The sequence below is a fragment of the Corvus hawaiiensis genome, chromosome Z (genome assembly GCF_020740725.1).
Source record: "Corvus hawaiiensis isolate bCorHaw1 chromosome Z, bCorHaw1.pri.cur, whole genome shotgun sequence".
NCBI lineage: Eukaryota > Metazoa > Chordata > Aves > Passeriformes > Corvidae > Corvus > Corvus hawaiiensis.
In genome coordinates this window covers 67243538-67264190 of record NC_063255.1, presented here as the reverse complement: position 1 = coordinate 67264190, position 20653 = coordinate 67243538, and the positions used below count along the sequence as shown (strand labels likewise).

Below are 20653 nucleotides of genomic sequence, written 5' to 3'. Positions count from 1 at the left end.
TTTCACGTGACACCACTCATACAATCTCCCCACTGTTTTGGTTGTGGGTTTGATCAGAATGTACCAGTATGTCTGTTTAGCCTAGATGCTCAGGAAATCAAGGGTGCAAGGGGAAAGATGGTGCTTGCCCACCACAGGATCAGTTCCTAATCCAAAGTACATGAAGGATTGGAAAGAACAGAAACGGAGCTTCAAAAATCACTGCAGAAGCTGACTAAGCTTAAAAATGCATTGGAGGTCTTCGGAACTTCAAAAATGTTTGGGGCATTTTCCCCTCTGTCTTCTTGATCACTACAAAAGTGCTTTGAAACATCTCTGAAGCAGATGTTAACAAATGAAAAAACTGCAAATTCTAAACTCCTGGATGTCTCACAGGCTGGAGAGCAGAATTTCAGTTCCTGTGTTCCAGTTCATTGCTGAATTATCTCATACAGTTATTGTTTCTCTCCTTCCTATGCAGGCAAGCTTTGCAGCAGAATGCAGAGATAATCTCTTGGGAGGAGTTTTGAAGGTCCTGGTAAATTCTCTTGGCTATGATCAGAGCACCACTTACCTGACTCACTGCTTTGCTACACTCAGAGCACTCATTGCCAAGGTATGCTCCTAATGCACTTTTGTTTTCATGCTTCCAGTCAAGTTAGTAGAGCAGCGTTTCTAGAGCAGAGTTGTGTGAATTCACTTACCACTTTTCTTTGACATTTATTAAATATATCTTGCATATGTAAATACAAATTACTATCTATAGGGTTGTTACAGGATTTCTACAGCTGTTGTAAGGTTATTTCATGGACCACACAAGATGAAATAATGAAATCTGAATAATCTTGTGGGTTTAGCAGTCTATTCTTAAATATATAAGATTTACTAATAAAAAGGTAAGCGATTCCATACATTTTATTTCAAATATATTCTGATTTTTATTAGGAGTCTTAATGCCAAGAACCACACAGAATTCCATAAACTCCAATTTAAATTGTTTTAACAGCAAGGCTAGTTTCCAGTCAGATGGGCAGCAGAGAAATCAAAACTCATGAGAGATTGAGGGCATCATTCTAGGTTTCTACTTCTCAGACAGGTTTCAAAATTCTAAGTAGATTCTAAGACATTGACAGTTTTCTTCTTTGTTCTGCCTGAAAACTAAGCCAAATCATAATCTCTCTTCCACTTCTCTATCACCAATACAAAAACTCAAGATCAGAAAAAAAAATAACATAAACAAAACAAACAAACCAACCCAGCCCCCCCCCAAAAAAAACCACCCAACAAACAAACAAAAAAAAACCCCTAACAAAACAAAAACCCCAGCAAACCTTAAAACATATATGAGGACAGAAATTGACCCAAAGTAATTTTTTTTTCATAATAAAGGTCATAATACGTTGGGTGCTTCATAAGGACTCTAAAATCTTTTTTAAATTCATCCTTCTGCAAAGAAGAGCAGTTCCACTAAAGAAGAACCCATTAAATGTTTATTTTCCCTAAACTATTCTAAAATACAAGTAAGAAACAGGATACTCCTGTCCAGTTAATGCCTGTCTCCTCTTAAATGCAGATTGGCTGACAAAGCCTAATTACAGGGTAGATATCTGAATAGTTATGAAACTAATAATTATGTTTTCATTTCACTTTATCTTTAAGAGCTAACTTCCAATTACAGTAATGAATTTTGTGAAGCAATTGTTATTCTCATTGAAATAGATCTCGTAGTTAAGGTGACTCGGCTCTGTATTCCATGAAGCAATCATTCCAATTATTTCTATTATACTGTGAGCATATAGATGTTATTTTACAAATAAAAATGATAAAACCCTGTTCCAGCAGGCTTGTAATATAAATTAGACACAAAACAGTGAGATAATGGACTGAAGAAAGGCTGAGAACTGGGAAACGGGTCTGCAAATTGGAAACCGTATCTTGTGTTCACTCACACACCTTTACCAGTCCTGTGTATGTACATATGGTACTGGTGCATCTGTGCTGTCTCTGCTGAGAGTTTCTCTGGACAGACATCCTGCCCCCTGAGTTTATTGCCTGCTGTGTGCATTGTGAAGACACCGTAAAGGAGGGTCTGGCATGAAAGCTGGGCAGTGGAAGTTTTGTGGCACACCATAGGAGGAAGAACATGTTGGAGGCCTGGGGAAGGGTAGGGCGTTGGTGCAAAGAGCTAAAAATTGCTCCATATACTTGAGGAAGTATTTGCATGTTTCATCAATCATTATGTATTTCTGAAAATAGCAAATCTCCACACTTCTAAGAATTGAGCAATATTTGATCTTTTCAAAAGCTCCTGGAGCCATTATACTCTGAGTTTATTCTATCTCTCTCTTTCTTTCAAAACACAAAGGCTATTTTCAAACCCTTCTTTCCTGCAGAAAATCTTAACAATGGAATCTACAGCATCAGAGGAATCAGAAGTCTGAATAAAAAGGAGTATAAAATGTAGTTTTTGAAAACTTCAGACTTCTTCTGAATCCTGTGACTTTTGTGCATTAGGCTAATGATGTTTTAATGGCTAGAAGTGAGAGTAATAAATGTTTTTGTCTCTTTCCCTTAGTTTGGAGATTTGCTGTTTGAAGAGGAGGTTGAACAGTGTGCCGACCTGTGTCAAAGAGTTCTCCATCACTGCAGCAGCAGCATAGATATTACACGGACTCAAGCCTGTGCCACTCTTTATCTCCTCATGAGATACAGCTTCAGCTCTACCAGTGTAAGATTTTGAGAGTAGCAGTATATTTTGTGCCACCTTTCTTGTGATCAATCAAAACAAAGACTGAAGTTGCGACAGCAAATAGTATGCATCTGCAGATAGTCACCTGGTCTGCTGTTTCACATTGAGCCAAGAGAAGTGCTAGAAGTGTAGGGGGAAAGTAGCTTTAATTATTGTTCACTGCTTTGATTAGGGAAACGTGATTTTTTTCCTGCAACATGTGTAAATGCACCTTCAAATGGAGCAACAGTAGGCCTCTGACAGCAAAGACTGTACAATGCATAAGCAATACTCTTCACATTGTCTTTTTTTTTTCATTCCTGCATCAGAACTACTCAGTTTAGTTCTATTCTAATGCAATTGCAACCTCAGTAGAACTCATGTATACTTGTATTAATGGGAATTCTTCACCAGCTCCTTGGTGTTAGGACTAGACTCTGATTTTTACCGCACACATGGAGCAAAACACATACATTATGCATGTAGATTCATAATGTTCTAGCAGAAAAGGACATGCATTAGCCTTTTGGATAGCATCTGATCTTGCACAAAATTTCTTTCACGAGTTACTGCTTTAAAAGCCTTGGATATGTAAAAAGCATAAGCTTTGCAGAAAGAAAATACACTGCAGACACACCATGAGCTGATGAGTGCAGTGCATCATCAGTTGAAGCTCCCAGAGGTCTTTTGCTTCCCAGATTTGTTTCCAGAATGTTTTTCCAGTCATGCTTCTTCATCTATTCCTCTGTGTGGTGTGATCTACACGGCCACTGGCCTGGGCAAAAGGGGAAAGGGGAGCTTCTGGCTTTCCCTGTCTCAAGCATGCGTACATATTTCAAGGAACATTCTAGCCCCAAAGTACACACATGTCAGAACTAGGGATCTTTGGCTTAAGTGGGTAAAACATGATTAGGTTTGATGCACCGGAAGCCACTTATGTGAGCAGTGAGTCTATTGCACTCAATCTGGTCAGGAGAAAATGGGTTTAGTTTATAGAGGATATGTGAACTGCAGTGCAGCCATCATTCTTTCATGTCTTTGGTTTTTTCTTCTGGAAGAATTTTTCAAGAGTGAAGATGCAGGTGACCATGTCACTAGCTTCTCTGGTTGGAAAATCACCTGAGTTTAATGAGGAATTCCTCCGACGATCCTTGCGAACCATCCTGGCCTATGCAGAGGAAGATACGGATATGCAGGCCACTCCATTTCCCATTCAGGTTCAATCTTTTATGGCATCTATGGCTTTTATCAAGAGCTTTAACATAGGAATGTGCTTGAAGCAAGTTCTAGATCTTGGTCTTCTAAAGCAATGAAAATAAGGATGCGGACATTATTGCATGAGTTTATGTCTAGCACAACAATAAGTGGGGAAGAACTGGATGACATAATTCCATAAAATAAACTCTTAAGAATTTCCCCTGAAATCACATTACAGGAGAATCATCTCTTGGTTTTGAGTACACCTTTCTCCTAGATCCCAGCAGGAACTGAGCCCTCTAAGAGTTTCCCAAGATGAAATTTGATTCATGATATTTTCAGACAAGTATCATCAGGGAAACTTCTCTCTCTTTGCCAGCTCGTAAGGTGTCAGCAGCAATAATAGAAAATATTTCAGACAATTGTTAAATGCTTTGCTAAAATTCTTAGAGTAACTCAGGTTGTGCTGAAAATTTACAAAAACATTTGGTTTCAGATCAAAGATCAATTAAAGCTGAACTCCATTAGCACATTTGATTTTTTTTTCTTTCAGAAATAAATAGATCAAAGGATTTCAGCTCATTTCGATTAATTAAAACGTGTGTGTAATATTTGCTATGTCAGCAGTCTTTGCCACATTGCACAGAGCTGAAAAAAAATCCTGACATTTTCTTTGGGTAAAAGAGGCTTAAAGGGAGTAACATCATCAGGTGCAGATGCTGTTATTTTTCCAAAACGGAAAAAATAAACACCTGACAATTGCACATTGATCTTTGTATTGCTTCAGGTAGAGGAGCTGCTGTGTAATCTGAACAGCATCCTGTCAGATACGGTGAAAATGAGGGAATTTCAGGAAGATCCAGAGATGCTGATGGACCTCATGTACAGGTGAAAGCATTTAGAATTGCTACTGAGAAAATTCTGCAGTGAGGTGAGCTGAACTATGCATTTTAGGGACAAGCTGTGACAATCTGTTCTACTTGTGTACATTCCCTCTTTAGCACAGTTGATCTGTCACGAGGGTCCCAGGCTGCAGTAGTGAGCACATTGCAGGGGAGCCTTCGGGAGGTGGATGTAGATTTGGGCAAGGATAAGAGTCAGGAACACTGAAAAGTCTTGGATGCAGTAGTTTTACTTTCCTCATAGCCCCTGTGTCTCCTCCCCACCACTGCCTAACCATTTCTTTTGCTTTGTGTTTAATGAATCATACAGAATAAAGACAGATATGTCTTCTTCCATTCAACCGAGGTGAAGAATTATAAGGGTATTTTCTGTTACTCGAGAAGTGGTCATTCACTCCTGCTTTCTGGCCTGTGTTGTTAGAATTGCAAAAGGATATCAGACATCACCGGACTTGAGGCTGACTTGGCTGCAGAACATGGCAGAGAAGCACACCAAGAGGAAGAGCTACACAGAAGCAGCCATGTGCCTGGTCCATGCTGCAGCACTGGTGGCAGAGTACCTGAGCATGCTTGAGGATCGGAACTATCTCCCTGTGGGCAGTGTCAGTTTTCAGGTAAAAGGCATGAGGCAGTTCTGGTGTGTGTGTTTGTTCTTGTGCTAAGCAAAGCAGAGGTGCATGTATGGGGCCGAAGTGACAATGGCAGTCTCTAGCTTCTATTTCCAGCAGTTTGATACTGTAATCTCTTATTTGCTAAGTAGAACCCCTCTGTTATCGCATGCCTTTTCTAGGGCTGTTACTTATCAACTGTGACAGATGCATCTTTCAAACTTCTTTCTCATAATCTAGATAATTGGAGCTGCTCAGTTCTTTCAGGCGTGTTCTCCAGTCCTTTGACTGCCCTCAAGTTACTAACCAAACCTTTTTGATTGAAGAGTAACACAATCACCACAGTCAATCCAGTACATCCAAGTCAAGTAAAAATGTCCTGTAAATTCTTTCAGTGTGGGAGATAGCTCTCAGATTATCTCTCTGGAGACTTCACTGGTTATTTTGGCGTTGTTGAGCTCTTTACTCAGTAATACACTGATCTTTTCCAGACAGTTTTCTTGGGTTTTGTTTTTCACCTTATGTTTCTACATCACATAGATGAGAGCATAACTCTTTGTGGTTAAAGGTAGACATTTTTAAATGCAGATATATATATACTTCGTTTATCAGATTACACAGTTTTGGATACCCTTACCTGAACTGACTTCATATGCCAATTCAGTGATTTTAGTGCTTCTTTTCTCCACATTATTAAAAATAGAAATGGCCAAACCCTTAATTTATTACCATGTGTTGATAATTCCTCTTTTATCATTATTCCCTGAGACTAGTGGACTGTTGGCTGCAATGATTAAAGTAAATTATGAATAATTTCAACTAATTAGTGGAAATATTTTGTAGGATTGCCTTAGATGTTCTATAGACATCGACTGTTTAGACATTATTACCTTCATTAGATTGTAATCCCTGTTTTTCAGAAAGTATCAGGCTTGTATAATCTGGTGTTGATTCCGGCTAAGTAGAATACCTTTAAGGTTTTCTTCAGTAATTTTATATCAGTATTTCCACCACTTTGTCCTGCTGCAGTCTGATAAACCTAACACTATCTCCTCACTTTGTACACTTGTACAAAATATATGATCCCCAAAGCATATTTCATCTTCTGGAACTTCCCCAGTTTTCTAAAACATATGGCAGCTCAGTATTCACTGCTTGAATATACTTTTGTTTAGTTTTTTGACCTGTTGACCACATTTTATTTTCAAAGTGAGTTTGAAATACCTAACACAACATTTGGTGCAGTCATCTTCCCTTGATATAACCATACCACTTGGGTTTTTTTCCGTTCAAAATAGTGAACGTGAACACGATTGAACCACTTGGCATTTTGCATTGAATTTAGTTTGTTGGGCATTAGTATTTGCAATTCCACCTTAACAATTAAGTGATGGACAAGTGTTTATTCTTGATTTTCTTCCATATCAAGACAGCTGTATATACTCTTTTTAATGGCTAAACTTCTGGTCATGGATTTATACTTCTGCCATTTTGCATCCCTTATCAGTTTTTTATACCATCAAACTTCTTGCTTCCATGCATTACTTCTATTTACTTCTTTTGTATGTTAGATTCTATCATTATTTAGATATAAGTGAAATCTGCATTCCCTTCCCAATGTCATCTTGCTCCCAGGCTGCCTTGAGTGCTTGTAAGCTCACACACTTGACCCTAATGTAATTCCTCCCTCCATTGCTCCTAGATTATGCAGATTGCTATAAATGGATATGTTTTCATTTATTTTAGAGAATTTAAATCTATTCTACAAGGCACTAGGCAAGCGAAAACTTAGGACTTTAAAAGCAGCAAATCAATTTCTCTCATCAAAATGCTTGTGTAAATACCTGTTTGCCAAAGAAACAGTTGCCCCATAGGAGAGAGGTAATAAAATGCCCCAATGACGAGAACCCAATTACACAACTCTTTATCTGACAGCACAATTTTGAATTTCAGTTTACTCAATAACAGTAATTAACTATAATAACCCTTTGCATTTTTACATAGGCTTTCAAGAAAAGGTTTCCCATTCTTTACAAACAGGTTTATGTTTTGTAGCACCTGTGAAGATCTTACTCAGATTACCCTTTCAAAAGAGGGAAACACAATGCAGACTGGCTTGGCTTTACCTGTAGTTACAGGTCCCACTCACTGACTCTTTCTGTGACCATTTCTTCATTTGGCTCAGATGTGAGATCAACTAATATTGGTGATATGCATTTAGTTGTGGAATTGAGGGTGATAATAATGTGAATAAAAATATTATTCTGGATGAGCGGAAGTATTATCTCCTTTTTACAGATGAGTAAAATGAGTCAGCAAAGGATCAAATCAGTTCTGATTTTGATCTTCTGCCGTGAGCCTATCAGCATCCAGAAAACTGACTCAGTAGAGCAACACTTTTCCTTATACGGTAGCAGACAAAGTGCTTCCCTCTATGCAATCAAAACTATCCCTCAAAATCAGAATGGGGTCACCTGCAGTGGATTTCCCTTTGAGCTCAATTTGTTTTTACACTAAATCCACTTTACAAGCGGTAAAGCAGAGCTAGTGAGAGTATGAACTGCATAGGGACTGCCTTTAAAGCCACTTTATATTAACACAGACAAGTACTTAGTGTATGTGTCTACCTGCTGAGGCACAGGGCTGAGCAGCAGCCTAGTTTGCCTGGGCTGTTGGGGGATCGAGGTTGCAGGCTACCCTGGCCTTATTTAACATGGGTGTAAAGGCTGGGGGGTCATAGGGGTTTTTGAACTGACACAAGTATTTCTTGTCCTTAATGAAAACTAGTCTTGTGAAATTCAAAATAATTGCTGATAAAATACATGGTGATTTATGTATTGCCTTTATTATACAAGGGATATGTAAAATTCTTCAGTATGAAAGGTGGATCAAGGCTAAAGTTGATCTTTGCAAAAGATCACGCAAGCCCCAAGAGTATGTCATGCAGGCTCTCTCCTACTAGAGTGCGTGGACTGTTAAACATGGAAGTACATTCCTGACATAAGTTTTTAGAGGCTTAAAGGTGGAGAAGGAGTAATTGGTGTCTGTGACTTTCTCATTACTTTCGTATGTAAATCAATTCCCTGGACTCTTTTCTCTTTGCTACAAAAGGAGAATTACAAAAAAAAAATAAAGCCACCAGGCCACCAGAGTCACATGAAAACAGTCTTAACAGTCTTTAGTGGGTACTGGTATAGAAAAGGAAAACTAGAAATTGAGCTGCATGGCTTGTGAGTTTCTGGAGGTATGTGACAGTGAACCTAATTCTGGTTGAAGTCACTCTCTTCAGTAAGACTGGTCAGTAAAAAGTGGCATAGATGTGCTAAATGTGCTATAGTTTTCCTTCTGGCCAAGATTCATATGTATTCTTAACTCCTGTGAATGCTCTTCTGAGGCTGTGCTCACCCTTCCAGTAGAGCTGACACAATGTGCAGACTGAGGCAGTGTGATGGCAGCATGGTTGGAATAAATTTCACCCATGGAGAAATAAATACATCCACAAAGCCCAGGGGGGAAAGTCCAATGCTGCTAGTGGTATGTGGTGCCAATTTTTTATCTGAAATCTGATCAATAGTAACAGCCCTCAGTGTCTCTGCTATTTTATAAAGATGCCTTTAAGGACTCAGCTAGCCAGCCAGCTGGCATCCATCCTCCACTCAGACAGATTGTCATTGCCAGTTTCTGCTGAAGTGAGACACTATGACACTAATTTAACTCCTTTTAATTAATAGAAAATCAAAGCTTAGCCTTTCTGCTGCTGTTGAAAGTTACATATGCCAGTCCCATACTGCATGTACACATATTTTGCTGTTGTTTTTCAGGTTTCTATATATAAAAATTACAAAATTTTTAATGTATATGCCACCTGGTGTCATTTATTCAAAAGAGTCCTGAAGAACTGTAGATATGTTATTTCATGGTCTACTATCTCAAAAGAGTGACTTTATCTAGTTTGATTTAAATGCACAATGAGATCCATAACATTAACAAGAAACTGAGTAAATTCTGCAGGATTAAAATGTAATTTGGCAGATGATGAACCAAGAAGAAGCAATCAATTATTGCAGTTTTTAGAGTGATGTTGTCTGAGTCCTACTTCTCCTCTGCTTGGAAAAGTCAAATAAAAACTTGAAAGTTCAATTTATTCAAGCAGGTGGCAGAAGGTCTGGAGTGCAGTTTGGAATTTCCCACAGCCAAGTGCCAGCAGCAGAAAGGGCCCTAGTAGTATTGGGGATTGAGCTCACTGCAGCTCCAGGGAAATCCAGCCACCAGAAAAGAGCTAGTTTGAGACCTACATGAGGTTATGCATTTTAAACCTGAGGCTAGAAAGAAAATTCATGATTCTTGCAGTGAAACTCCTGATCTCCCATTTATGGAGATTTATGATGTTACTTTCACTTCTAAAAAGAATGTAACTATGTGTCCCCTGGTTGCACCTGAATAATCTCATTCCTCTTCTCATCATGTAAATATGTTGAAACTGTTTCTTCTTCAATCTTTATGATGTACTGTTTATTTAAGTTTTTGATTTGTGTGCTCTGATGTATTTTAGAACATTTCATCCAATGTGCTGGAGGAATCTGCTGTTTCAGATGATATTTTGTCTCCAGATGAAGATGGTATATGTTCTGGGAGGTATTTCTCAGAAAGTGGACTGGTAGGGCTGCTGGAACAAGCTGCAGAGCTCTTCAGCACGGTGAGTGAGGACCAGCATCACCAGGAGGGGATGGATAGTGAGCAGTCTGAGCCAGATCCACAGCTTCTTTTCCTGCACATGAGGAAACAATGTAGGACTGCTAACCCAGGCACTCCAGACCTGCCACACTCTAAATGACAAGAGGACTTATTTTTGGCTGTCCAAGGACTATCTCAGTCAGATTGATTAATCTAGGCTTTTTCAGCCTAGCTCAGCCACGTACCCACCTCTACTGTGCAGACCACAGGCAGCATCAACAGAAAGTGATTGTCTCGGGCAGGAACCAAGACTTTCAGTTGGTATTATCATGGGATAGTACATTTAAGAAAAAGATCTTACGTAAAGTATGTATTTTAGGAAGCATGTCAGAATTACTCTTATACTTTTTGACATCATACAGCCACCAGCCTCATAATCTACACTTATTATGTAAGGAGTCATGATTTAGCATCTCTAAAGATATCACTTGGGTTCCTTTTGTCCAGACACAGCTCTGGTTGCCTTGAACCATGCATGATGAACAAATCCATTTCCTGCTGCTAACCTGCATTTCTAGTTCTTCTAGCCCTGAGGCAGAAGCCAGGGCTTTATGCAGGAATTTGGGCTTGAGAGCCCAACAGATCAGAGATCCAAATTACATCCAGTTCATTATCTGCTGTTCAGAACTGCCCATTTACTATTACTAGTTTTTAGAATGGCAAAAGAAGCAACATAGCAGATTAACAGATGAGTCCCATAAATCCCCTTTTCAGCCAAGCCATTGATGGAGATCTAGTTTCTTTTCAGAGTGCATGAAGACTCATTTATTTTCTTCCTCTTTTTCCTTTTTTTTTTTTTTAATGTTCAAAGGGAGGTTTGTATGAAACGGTGAATGAGGTGTACAAAATTGTCATCCCCATACTGGAAGCACATCGAGACTTCAGGAAGCTTACCTTGACACACAGCAAGCTACAGAAGGCCTTTGATAGCATTATTAATAAGGTACTTGTGAGGCAAGGCACTGCTAGCAAGACGCATTGCTGGGTTGCACCATTTGTTTAAGACTGGTGTTAATAAAACTGTTCATGTGTGTACTGGGTTTGTGTGGACAGGTTTTGGCAGTGGAGGGGGAGGGTTAAAATGGTGATGTCAATGAGAAGCTGCTAGAAACTTCATGCATGGCCAACAGAGCCAATGCCAGCTGCTGGCCGAGGCTGGCCAAGGCTGAGCCCATCAGTGACAGTGGCAGCACCTCTGGGGTAATATATTTAAGAAGGGAAAAAAAGTAATTGGCCACATGTAATTGTGCTCAGAAAAGAGAAGAGTGGAAAATATGTGAGAGCAACAGCTCTGCAGACACCAAGGTCAGTGGAGAAGGAGGGGCAGGAGGTGCTACAGGTGCCAGAGCAGAGAATCCCCTGCAGCCCATGGTGCAGACCATGGTGAGACAGCTGTGCCCCTGCAGCCCATGGAGATCCACGGAGGAGCAGAGATCTGCCTGCAGCCCATGCAGAACCCCATGGCAGAGCAGGTGGATGCCTGGAAGGAGGCTGTGACCCCATGGGAATCTCACACTGCAGCAGGGAGGAACCGCAGGCTGGAGCAGGGGAAGGCCTCTCCCTGAGCAGTGGTAGAAACGTGTGATGAACTGACCATAACACCCATTTCCCATCTCCCCGCACCACCGGGAGAGAAGTGGTAGAGCCTAAGAAGGAGAAAGGGAGAAAGGTGTTTTTAAAATTTGTTTTACTTCTCGTTACCCTGTTTTGAGTTTGATTGGTAATAAATACAATTAGTTTTCCTAAGTCACGTGTGTTTTGCCCATGATGGTAACCAATTTATGATTACTCCCTATCCTTGTGTCAACTCATGAACCTTTCATTGTCTGTCTCCTATCCAGTTGCAGGGAGGGGGTAATAGAGAGGCTTTGGTGGGTACCTGGCATCCTGCCATGATCAACCCACCAGAATTTGAAATAGTTCCATTTCCTTTTTCAAACAAAAGCTTCCATCTGCTTTCATCTACCTACATAGCCCTACAGTGTAAAAAGGCTCTCCATACAAAAAAAGCAGAGATGAATATAAAATGGGTTTAGCTGAACATGTCTGTGTCCACCTTGCCACATCTGTTTAACAAAAATAACTTTATTGTCAATTCACTAGTGTTTTCAGTTATAAAACAGAAGAAATATGAAAACCCATCTAAATTCTTAGCACTCATACTGTCCCTTCTCTTTCTTCAGAAGAACCTTATTGCTGAGCCTAGTCAGTTTCAAATTCTTACCAATTTTCATTGCAAAATTGCAAAATTTAAATTTTGTTACATGTCCTCAATGGAATTAAAAAATAGTAAGGTATTTTGTTTTGTGAAGCCTCCTTCACGGTCAGCTTAAATTTTAAGTTAGATTTCAGTCAAATGTCCACTTAGTTTGTATGCTTTCTTTCCTGTGCTTCTAATCCATCAGCACTGATGATATATAGAAGTGGCTTTGAAATGGGGAAAATGTAGGACTCGTGGGTTTTCTTATACATCAGTTGGGGGAAAAAAGGGATCCAAATACTACCATGTCATACATAAAGCAATTGTGAATTTCCTCTTTCTTTTTATCAATTAGGGTCAAAAACGAATGTTTGGAACTTACTTCCGTGTTGGTTTCTATGGATCCAAATTTGGAGACTTGGATGAACAGGAATTTGTTTATAAGGAGCCTGCAATTACAAAACTCCCTGAGATTTCTCACAGATTAGAGGTGAGGAAAACCATGTTAATGTGATCTCAAACGTTATACTTTTCAATGAACCCACACAGTCTAAATAGTATTATTGCTATATAAAAAAATTTTAAAATTGCTATTAAAAAACTGATTTGTACCATATTTGTACCATATTATAAAATAACCATGCACAAGGTTATTTCCTTGGTGCATATCCTTTCCACAGTATCCCTTTTTAAAGCATAATTATCTTAAGTGATCCATTTTCTTGAGGCTATGTCTCTTACCAGCAGGCCTGTAATACACTGAATGATTTTGAGCATGCCAGATATTTGCTTTGGTATCTTTTCAGCTTTTTTTATAGAATTGCTGTGTTCCCTTCTGAATTTTTTACCTCGAGTTCTGTGATTGTCTGAGCAACTCACAGTGATCGTTGTCAGAAGATGCCTTACCCTGGCCAGCTGTGGTTTGTGGAGCAGTATACTGACTGTACAAAGCCCAGAAATCATCGTGGTTGTCACTCCTCTCTCCTGGAATTGCATTAGCATTGCATTAAGAACTAAAAACATTTTGGGATGATTCTGTTTCTTTTCTAGGGATTTTATGGCCAGTGTTTTGGGGAGGATGCTGTGGAAGTAATCAAGGACTCTGCTCCTGTAGACAAAAGAAAGCTGGATCCCAATAAGGTAGGGAAAGTACTACTGAGAGGGTTGAGTGCTTTGTCACACAAGAGAGAGAAGGAGAGGAAGTCCCACTTGCAACTTTTATGCTCAAACAGTACAGCACTAAAAGAAGCCATCCAGCATCGTGTCTCTGTGTCCAGGGGTATTAAAGTCTCTGTGACAGGCTTAGCATGGTTGCTTGTCACAGAGTATGGAAATTAGAACTTCTGATCTCTGGTCCCTGCCCTCGTTCTGATCCCCAGGGTTAAGCTGTGCCCTCCTAGATGCAAGTTTTGTCAGCTCTGAATAAGAAAAGGATCCCTGAAAGATTTTCAGCTCTGTGCATTTCCAGACCATCCTTAGCCAGTGTGTACTATGGGATAGTTCACATGCGCCACTCCTTTTACATTCCTTGGGTTGTATAGCGCTGTAATGGCTCTTCCCTCTTTTCTTAGGCATATATACAAATTACCTTTGTGGAGCCATATTTTGATGAGTATGAGATGAAGGACAGAGTTACCTACTTTGAAAAGAACTTCAACATCTGTCGGTTCATGTACACTACACCTTTCACCATGGATGGGCGCCCCAGAGGAGAGCTTAGTGAGCAATACAAGAGGAACACCATCCTAACCACAATGCATGCTTTCCCCTACATCAAAACTAGAATCAGTGTCATCCAAAGAGAAGAGGTAATTTGGTTTTGAAGACACATCTAATTTCTCAAGGACTGAAGGAGTCTCTGGGTGGGAAGATTTCCAAATTTATGCGTGGCATAAATATAAAAAAAAAGGATGCTGAATTTCTCAGATGTGGCCCTTGTTAACAGGAGTATCACAGAAGGGACAGACAAGGCAAGATAGACATTTACTATGGAGAAGGGAGGATAGCCAATGTACATTCTTCTTTTGACCTCCTAACTTTAATGCTGTGTAGGAGGATGTGTGGGGCTCTGTTTTTAGCTGTACTTCTAGCTGATAAAGTAGAAGTAGGCTAGAGTACAGTCAGAGATTGGGCTCAGGGCTTGCTTAGAGACAGGGGAGCTTTATACTGTAGAAAGTGAAACACCATTTCAGGCATGAATTGAGTCACTTAGAATAGTAATGAATTTATGTGAACAGGAGGTCTGAGTCACACCCTGTTCTTGCAAATGATAAGAGCTTTGGATCTGATGCACCATCTACCAAGATGACAGTTAGATTGAACAGTGTTCCTGGGTTTCACAGCCACTGCTTTTGAAACAGGAGAATGACAGTGATATTGTCAGATTTAAAGCAGGTCAGCTGCATGCATTATTCAGGTAATGAACCATCTTTTCTTCCATATTCCTTAGTTTATTTTAACCCCAATTGAAGTTGCTATTGAAGATATGCGTAAAAAAACACAGGAGCTAACTGCAGCCACCAACCAAGAACCACCAGATGCCAAAATGCTCCAGATGGTTTTGCAGGGCTCAGTTGGGGCCACTGTAAATCAGGTAAGGGATCCAAATAAGCCAGATGAAGAGATTCTGCATACTTTTCTCATTGTGCATTCTTTTTTGTTCCTATTTCTTGCACTGAAAGAAGTACATCTAGTCAGACACATTTAGTTACTGTGTGTATTTAAACTTCATCCCTTGATATTTAGTCATTGTATGCTGTTCATTAGCTATGCTTTTGGTGAGAGTAGTCATGGGAAGCACTGTCCTGGCTGTAGGTGCAGAAACTCACAGAAGCCTTGTGAATGCGTTCAAGGATTTTTCATTTCTAACCTGCTAGCCATCTCAGCCATTTTGTTCATTCCAGATGTATCCTTGGGGAATGGGAATAATAATAACAATTCTCCTGTAGAACCACCACAAATTCAGTTTCACTGAAATTAAGTCAATACATGAAGTCAAGACCTGAGTGCCCCAAAAGAAAGCTGAGATGCAATAGGTATAACATAAATACACAAACTAAAAAAAAAGGCCTAGGCAATTTAAAAAATTGAAAATGGAAGGATGAAGCCATGTGGCTGAGAAAAAACTTGATGATATGCACAACTTACAGAGCTTGGGATTTTTTGATGAAAGCCTAAATACTCTCAGTTTCTCCAGATTCTTCATCAGCCAAAGCATTGAGTCTGAAATAATGTGTCATCATAAGCTTTGGAGAGAGTGATCTTTTTTGGCACTGGGCTTATTGCCTAAAGGTCTTGTAATACCACACACAGGAGCTGCGTTTCTGTAATATAACCAGGTTTGTCACTAGAGCTGTCCCAGCTCCTCTCTGCTGAGCAGAATTTGTTCCCTTTGTTGTGGAACTGGAGGAGGAATAACAACAGGAGAGGATAAGATATGATGGGCAAAAATTCTGCTTGCCAAAGGAAACATCGTGGGGGAAAGGGAGCTAAAAACCATCCCGTTATGGTATCTGTGCACAGATTTATTTTCTTCCGTAATTCCACTAATGAAATAACAAACAGCTTTAAACAAACGTGTGGTCTGTTTTCAGTCTAAGCAGGTGGTTTTGACATTTTCCTGTGTTATTTCTGTAAGGGACCACTAGAGGTAGCGCAAGTGTTCCTGGCTGAAATTCCCGCAGACCCCAGACTTTATCGACATCACAACAAGCTGAGGCTGTGCTTCAAAGAGTTTATAATGAGGTCAGTAAAACAAAATTGAAATGCTGAATTGCATCAATACATTCAATATTAGCAATAATGCAATGCAAATATAACTGAGGAATTATGCAAGTTAGCATCATAAATTCTGGCATCTCCTGCTTCAGACACTCGGACCAGCCTTCTTATCTCTGCTTCATGTGAATGCCTAGGTGGGCATTGCATCTCAAAAGGAAGAAACACTTTAACAATTTAAACTAATAATGCATAAATTAAGATCTTCCATTTGTTTTATCTTCCAACGTCTTATTGAAATCAAACATTTCAGACTATTGCCTTGATTTCATTTTTAATAAAAAGACATTCTTATGTAGAAAGCCATTCATAAGAAAACCTTATCTGTCAAGCAGACACAGTGGTAGTGGCAGACACATGTCCTGTTTATAAATCTCAACAAGCATATTCACATATGAAGATATTCATCTCCTTAGTCAAAAGTATCCTCCTTGGTGAAGGGTAAATTTGAGTTAAATAAAAGCAAGTCTTCTGCAGAAGATACAGCTTCTAATTTCTGCTATTGCCAATTTATCTGTTTATACAGTAAGTAGGCAGCTAGCTCAGTATTCTGCAGTCATGAAATTTATTTTTTATTAGCTCGCTCATGCTTTCCTAATATCTAAAAAATATCATCTCAATTTATGTACTTGGAAAAGACAGAGCTTTCTTACTAGTTCATTATCACTTTAGTCTTGACAAGTTACCAGAGGAATGCCTAGACCAAAGGAACTGGATTCTTGTCCATGCAAATCACCTAACACAAAGTGAATGAGTTTAACAGAAGTGGATTATATTTATCATGTCTTTTTTTCTTTCCTTTTGCCTAGGTGTGGTGAAGCAGTGGAGAAAAACAAGCACCTTATTACTGCTGACCAGAGGGAGTATCATCAGGAGCTCAAAAGAAATTACACGAAACTGAAGGAGAACCTTAGGCCCATGATTGAGAGGAAGATTCCAGAGCTGTACAAACCAGTAGTGAAAGTCCACAGCACAAGGTATAGTTAGGGCAGGGTTATCTGTTGTGGCCATACAAAAATATGCTATTTTTTTGCAAGGAAGAAAGGGAGTTTTACTGGCAGCTAAACCCAAGCCAGAATATACACTGCCCTCTCCATTGCTGATTAAAGAAATCTGCTGACTTCCACTGGAGATAATTGTAGGGTTAGCTGTGTTTCTCAAGCTCCACATTCCAGGGGTAGAGGATTTTTGTAATTTTAATGCATCATTAGATAAGACTTCCACCTCACCCTAACAAAGTTCCTGGCAACATCTTGTGATTTCTTCAACCTTTGAAGCCAGGAACGAGATAGAACAAGTATGGCACCATGTGGTCTTAAGCAGCATGGACTGAGTTGTCCTTTCACTACAGGAAACATAATCCTTTTCAGTCACATGACTGAGACAGAAGAGTCTAATGTTCTTTGCTTATGAATATATGCTTCTTCACAACGCCACTGTGCCCAGTGTGGGGTGGGAGGAGAAGAAGAAATGACCACTCTGACCTGCTGACATAGAGCATGTTTCAGCTCCTTTTCACAAGACTGATATTTTTTTGATTGTTTTTCATTTGCCAACTTTATTTATTAATCTATTTCATTTCAGGGAATCTTTTCGTAACCACAGTTTTAGGAAATATGATGCCCAGACTTCTTCCCAAAGCACCTAAGAACTAGCTGCTTCAGCCAAGGAAGAGCTTCATGCTGCAAGAAAGAAGTGACGGAGTATTTATTCTACATCTGTGAAATCAGAAATCTGTCACAAGACAGCATGTGCGCTTTCTGGATAGCATGCAGAAGAGCATTTACACAAGATCACTGAATGAAAACTAGGGGATAATTCCTAATCAAGCACATATCATGAAGGCTTGGAAAGGAAGGGGATGCTTTTTAGATACTTTTGTATATATTGTACAACAATCACCTAATGCAGAGGGGGGGGACCTTAGAGTGGTCAGTGGCATGAAGTCAGTCATGACTAGGTAACAGACAGAACTTCACGTGGTTTGGTTGAGGTGAATCCAAATAACATGTCTAAGGAATAACGACAAAATTTTGTGTTTTTATGGTCCTTTTCCAAGACAGCATTTATCCACGTGCTTTTGGCAATGAAGCACATTCTGCAAGTTAATCACATGCTTAAATATTGTCTTAATGAGGAGGGACATGGTCACCTGCTCAGTGTTTGCTGTGCTAGCGCTCTAGGAAAGGGTAATTTCCTCAGTTTCTGAACAGATCTCTGTCATGGTCCTTAACTGCACGGAGTTCTGCACAAGTTTTCTCAACCAAAGCATGAAAATCAAGAAGTAGTAATAAATAGTTCTTACAGATCTTCTAAATTTTTTTCTAAGTATAGGGACATGCATTATAGCGACTTGACATGCAGTTAGTAATCTGTGACATATTTAGCAGAGCTAACAAGTAATAAGTTTAAAAAGAAGATGCTAAACTATGACTGATTCTTTATTACATAAAGCTCTTATGTAGATAATTTTATCCAAAATTAACTACAGAAGCTCACAATGGGGATTTCCTGCAAATCACTTGGCTAAGGCTTTACTGCTGCTTAAGCGAAATTAGTGCATAATTTATGATACCTAGTACTTGGTATTTTTTGAGTCCTCAGCAAACATCCTACTAAATAACCTTTACAGCACCTCTCTGAAGTACGGAAATGTTATCACAATTTTGCGGATGAGGATGCGGAGAGAGAGGATAAATTAGGACTTTGGCACTCATTTTGGACTTTTGGAACTCCTTCCGTGAGGCAGTGGAAGAGCTACAATTTTTATTGTAACTATGCTTATCACATAATGTTAGTATTTTGAAACAAAGATCCACGAAAACGTCTTACCTATTACTTCTTCTATGCCACCTCTTCAATGTTTTGGAAATTATACTTTAATGTTGATTAAAGCAACCAATTCCATTTGCCCAAGCACTGAATTTAATGTTAAAATTCAAGGAAATTTTTTCCTTTGTACTTCATTTTAAAAAGTTACAGTGAACTTTCTCAGAGCTGATGCCGTATGTTTCTAAAGGCAAGGCCTCTTTGCTCCAAAAGTGTAAGGGAGATTGAGGCTGTTGGCTTTTAGTGGAAACATTTTGACTTTTTACAGTCACCTGCAGCCTTGCCGTTTGATAATATGAATATTCCAAGCGCTTCCTTGATACTTGTATCATATTTTCAATGTGCTTTGTAGAAGATCCGCATGGATGATCAAACAAGATGAGATGTGGAAGTAGGTGAAATAAACCCTGTAGTTACACAGAACTTGGGAGTGTAAGAAAATAATTTCCTTCCTCACTCATTGTATTATTAAATGAAATAATCAGGAATAAGTACTCCCTGATTTTGAAGTGAACACATCCAAAGTACATAAGCAAATGGTGTAAAAAACTCAAAGCAAAAGATGCCTCTATGTCAAAGTGGCTTCTCTATATTCAAGTTGCTCTGAAACAATTCTAGATTGAAAAGATTACTAATTTCCCAAAGTTTTGAAGCTATGAGATCTCTGCCTATCAGAACCTAGCCCCTTATCTGTTGTTTTTAACTGCTAGTTGAGGATAAAGGTCAGAATACTGTCATCTATCAACCCCACAATTCAACCTCGCTGTTTACAAGATACTTACCCTTTACAGCCTAACCAACAGAAACCTCAGGTAAACAAAACCCCTTACAGGTGTACAATAAACTAGTAATGAAGTAATGAACTGGTTCCTTGAATTGAAGTAATACTCAGGATAATATGAATACTGATGGACTCTTCACTCCCATTTTACAAGCTGAGCACCTTGCAATCAGATGGCCAGTCTTGCCCCCAGTTTGCATTTCACGTCCCTTGTAAATGGAACGTGGCTTGTACATTTCTTTCAAGAGCTGAACTATGTGAAGCAAAGTTTCTATCTTAGGATATTCCGTTTTGCAATAAAGCAACTGTTAAACAGCATATTTCGAAGTGCCTTTGTGTTGCATCTTATACCTCAATAGAATACAGCTGGAAAGAAAATTTCAGTAGGAACAACATTTTCTAATAGAAGCACCATTCAGCAAAAAATATAAAGATTTGGGCAGAGGATGTGTTTGTCTGTCTTTAGGACAAATTGTGCCTGTTGCAGGGATTACAAGCAACAAGTTGCTTCCCAGCTTCTGTTTTTCATTCAGTGTTACGTGAAAAATGTCAGTGGGAAGCTCAGTGACAGTAGTGCCTTCACTACTTCCTCTGGGCTGTAGCTGTAGAGCAGAAATATGCCTGATTCCTGAACTCACCATCTGGGTGATTTAAGACTAGGGAAAGTTTTGTGTGTCCAGACTAGGTAGGTCCAGGGCTAAACTGCTGAGGCTGTCAAAGGGAAACCAGCAGGTGAGCACTACGCCATCCTAGACATTTGGCTGGGAATTCACCAGAGCTCCTTCACTCCTTGCATTTACCACCAGCAAGCACCAGCTTTTAGGAGCACGGTGCTGAATTTGGCACAGGAATCCTCTAGCTCAGCAGGAGTTGACCACGTCAGCCACGCCCTGTCCTGCGGCAGCACACAGGTGGCAA

General features: G+C 39.5%; 1 protein-coding gene across 4 annotated transcripts in view; it reads left to right on the top strand.

Moving 5' to 3' along the window:
- DOCK8 (dedicator of cytokinesis 8) overlaps positions 1-20052 on the top strand; it is a 91573-nt gene extending 71521 nt beyond the window's left edge. For all 4 annotated transcript variants that reach the window (XM_048292113.1, XM_048292114.1, XM_048292117.1 and 1 more), the window contains 14 exons: positions 461-595; positions 2555-2707; positions 3766-3924; positions 4692-4792; positions 5228-5420; positions 9967-10110; positions 10960-11091; positions 12704-12838; positions 13399-13488; positions 13920-14156; positions 14798-14941; positions 15986-16092; positions 16935-17102; positions 17710-20052. In XM_048292113.1, coding sequence (XP_048148070.1) covers positions 461-595; positions 2555-2707; positions 3766-3924; positions 4692-4792; positions 5228-5420; positions 9967-10110; positions 10960-11091; positions 12704-12838; positions 13399-13488; positions 13920-14156; positions 14798-14941; positions 15986-16092; positions 16935-17102; positions 17710-17773 — 1962 coding nt within the window. In that variant the 3' untranslated portion in view covers positions 17774-20052. The remainder of the gene's footprint in view (positions 1-460; positions 596-2554; positions 2708-3765; positions 3925-4691; positions 4793-5227; positions 5421-9966; positions 10111-10959; positions 11092-12703; positions 12839-13398; positions 13489-13919; positions 14157-14797; positions 14942-15985; positions 16093-16934; positions 17103-17709) is intronic.
- The last annotated feature ends 601 nt before the right edge of the window (positions 20053-20653 follow it).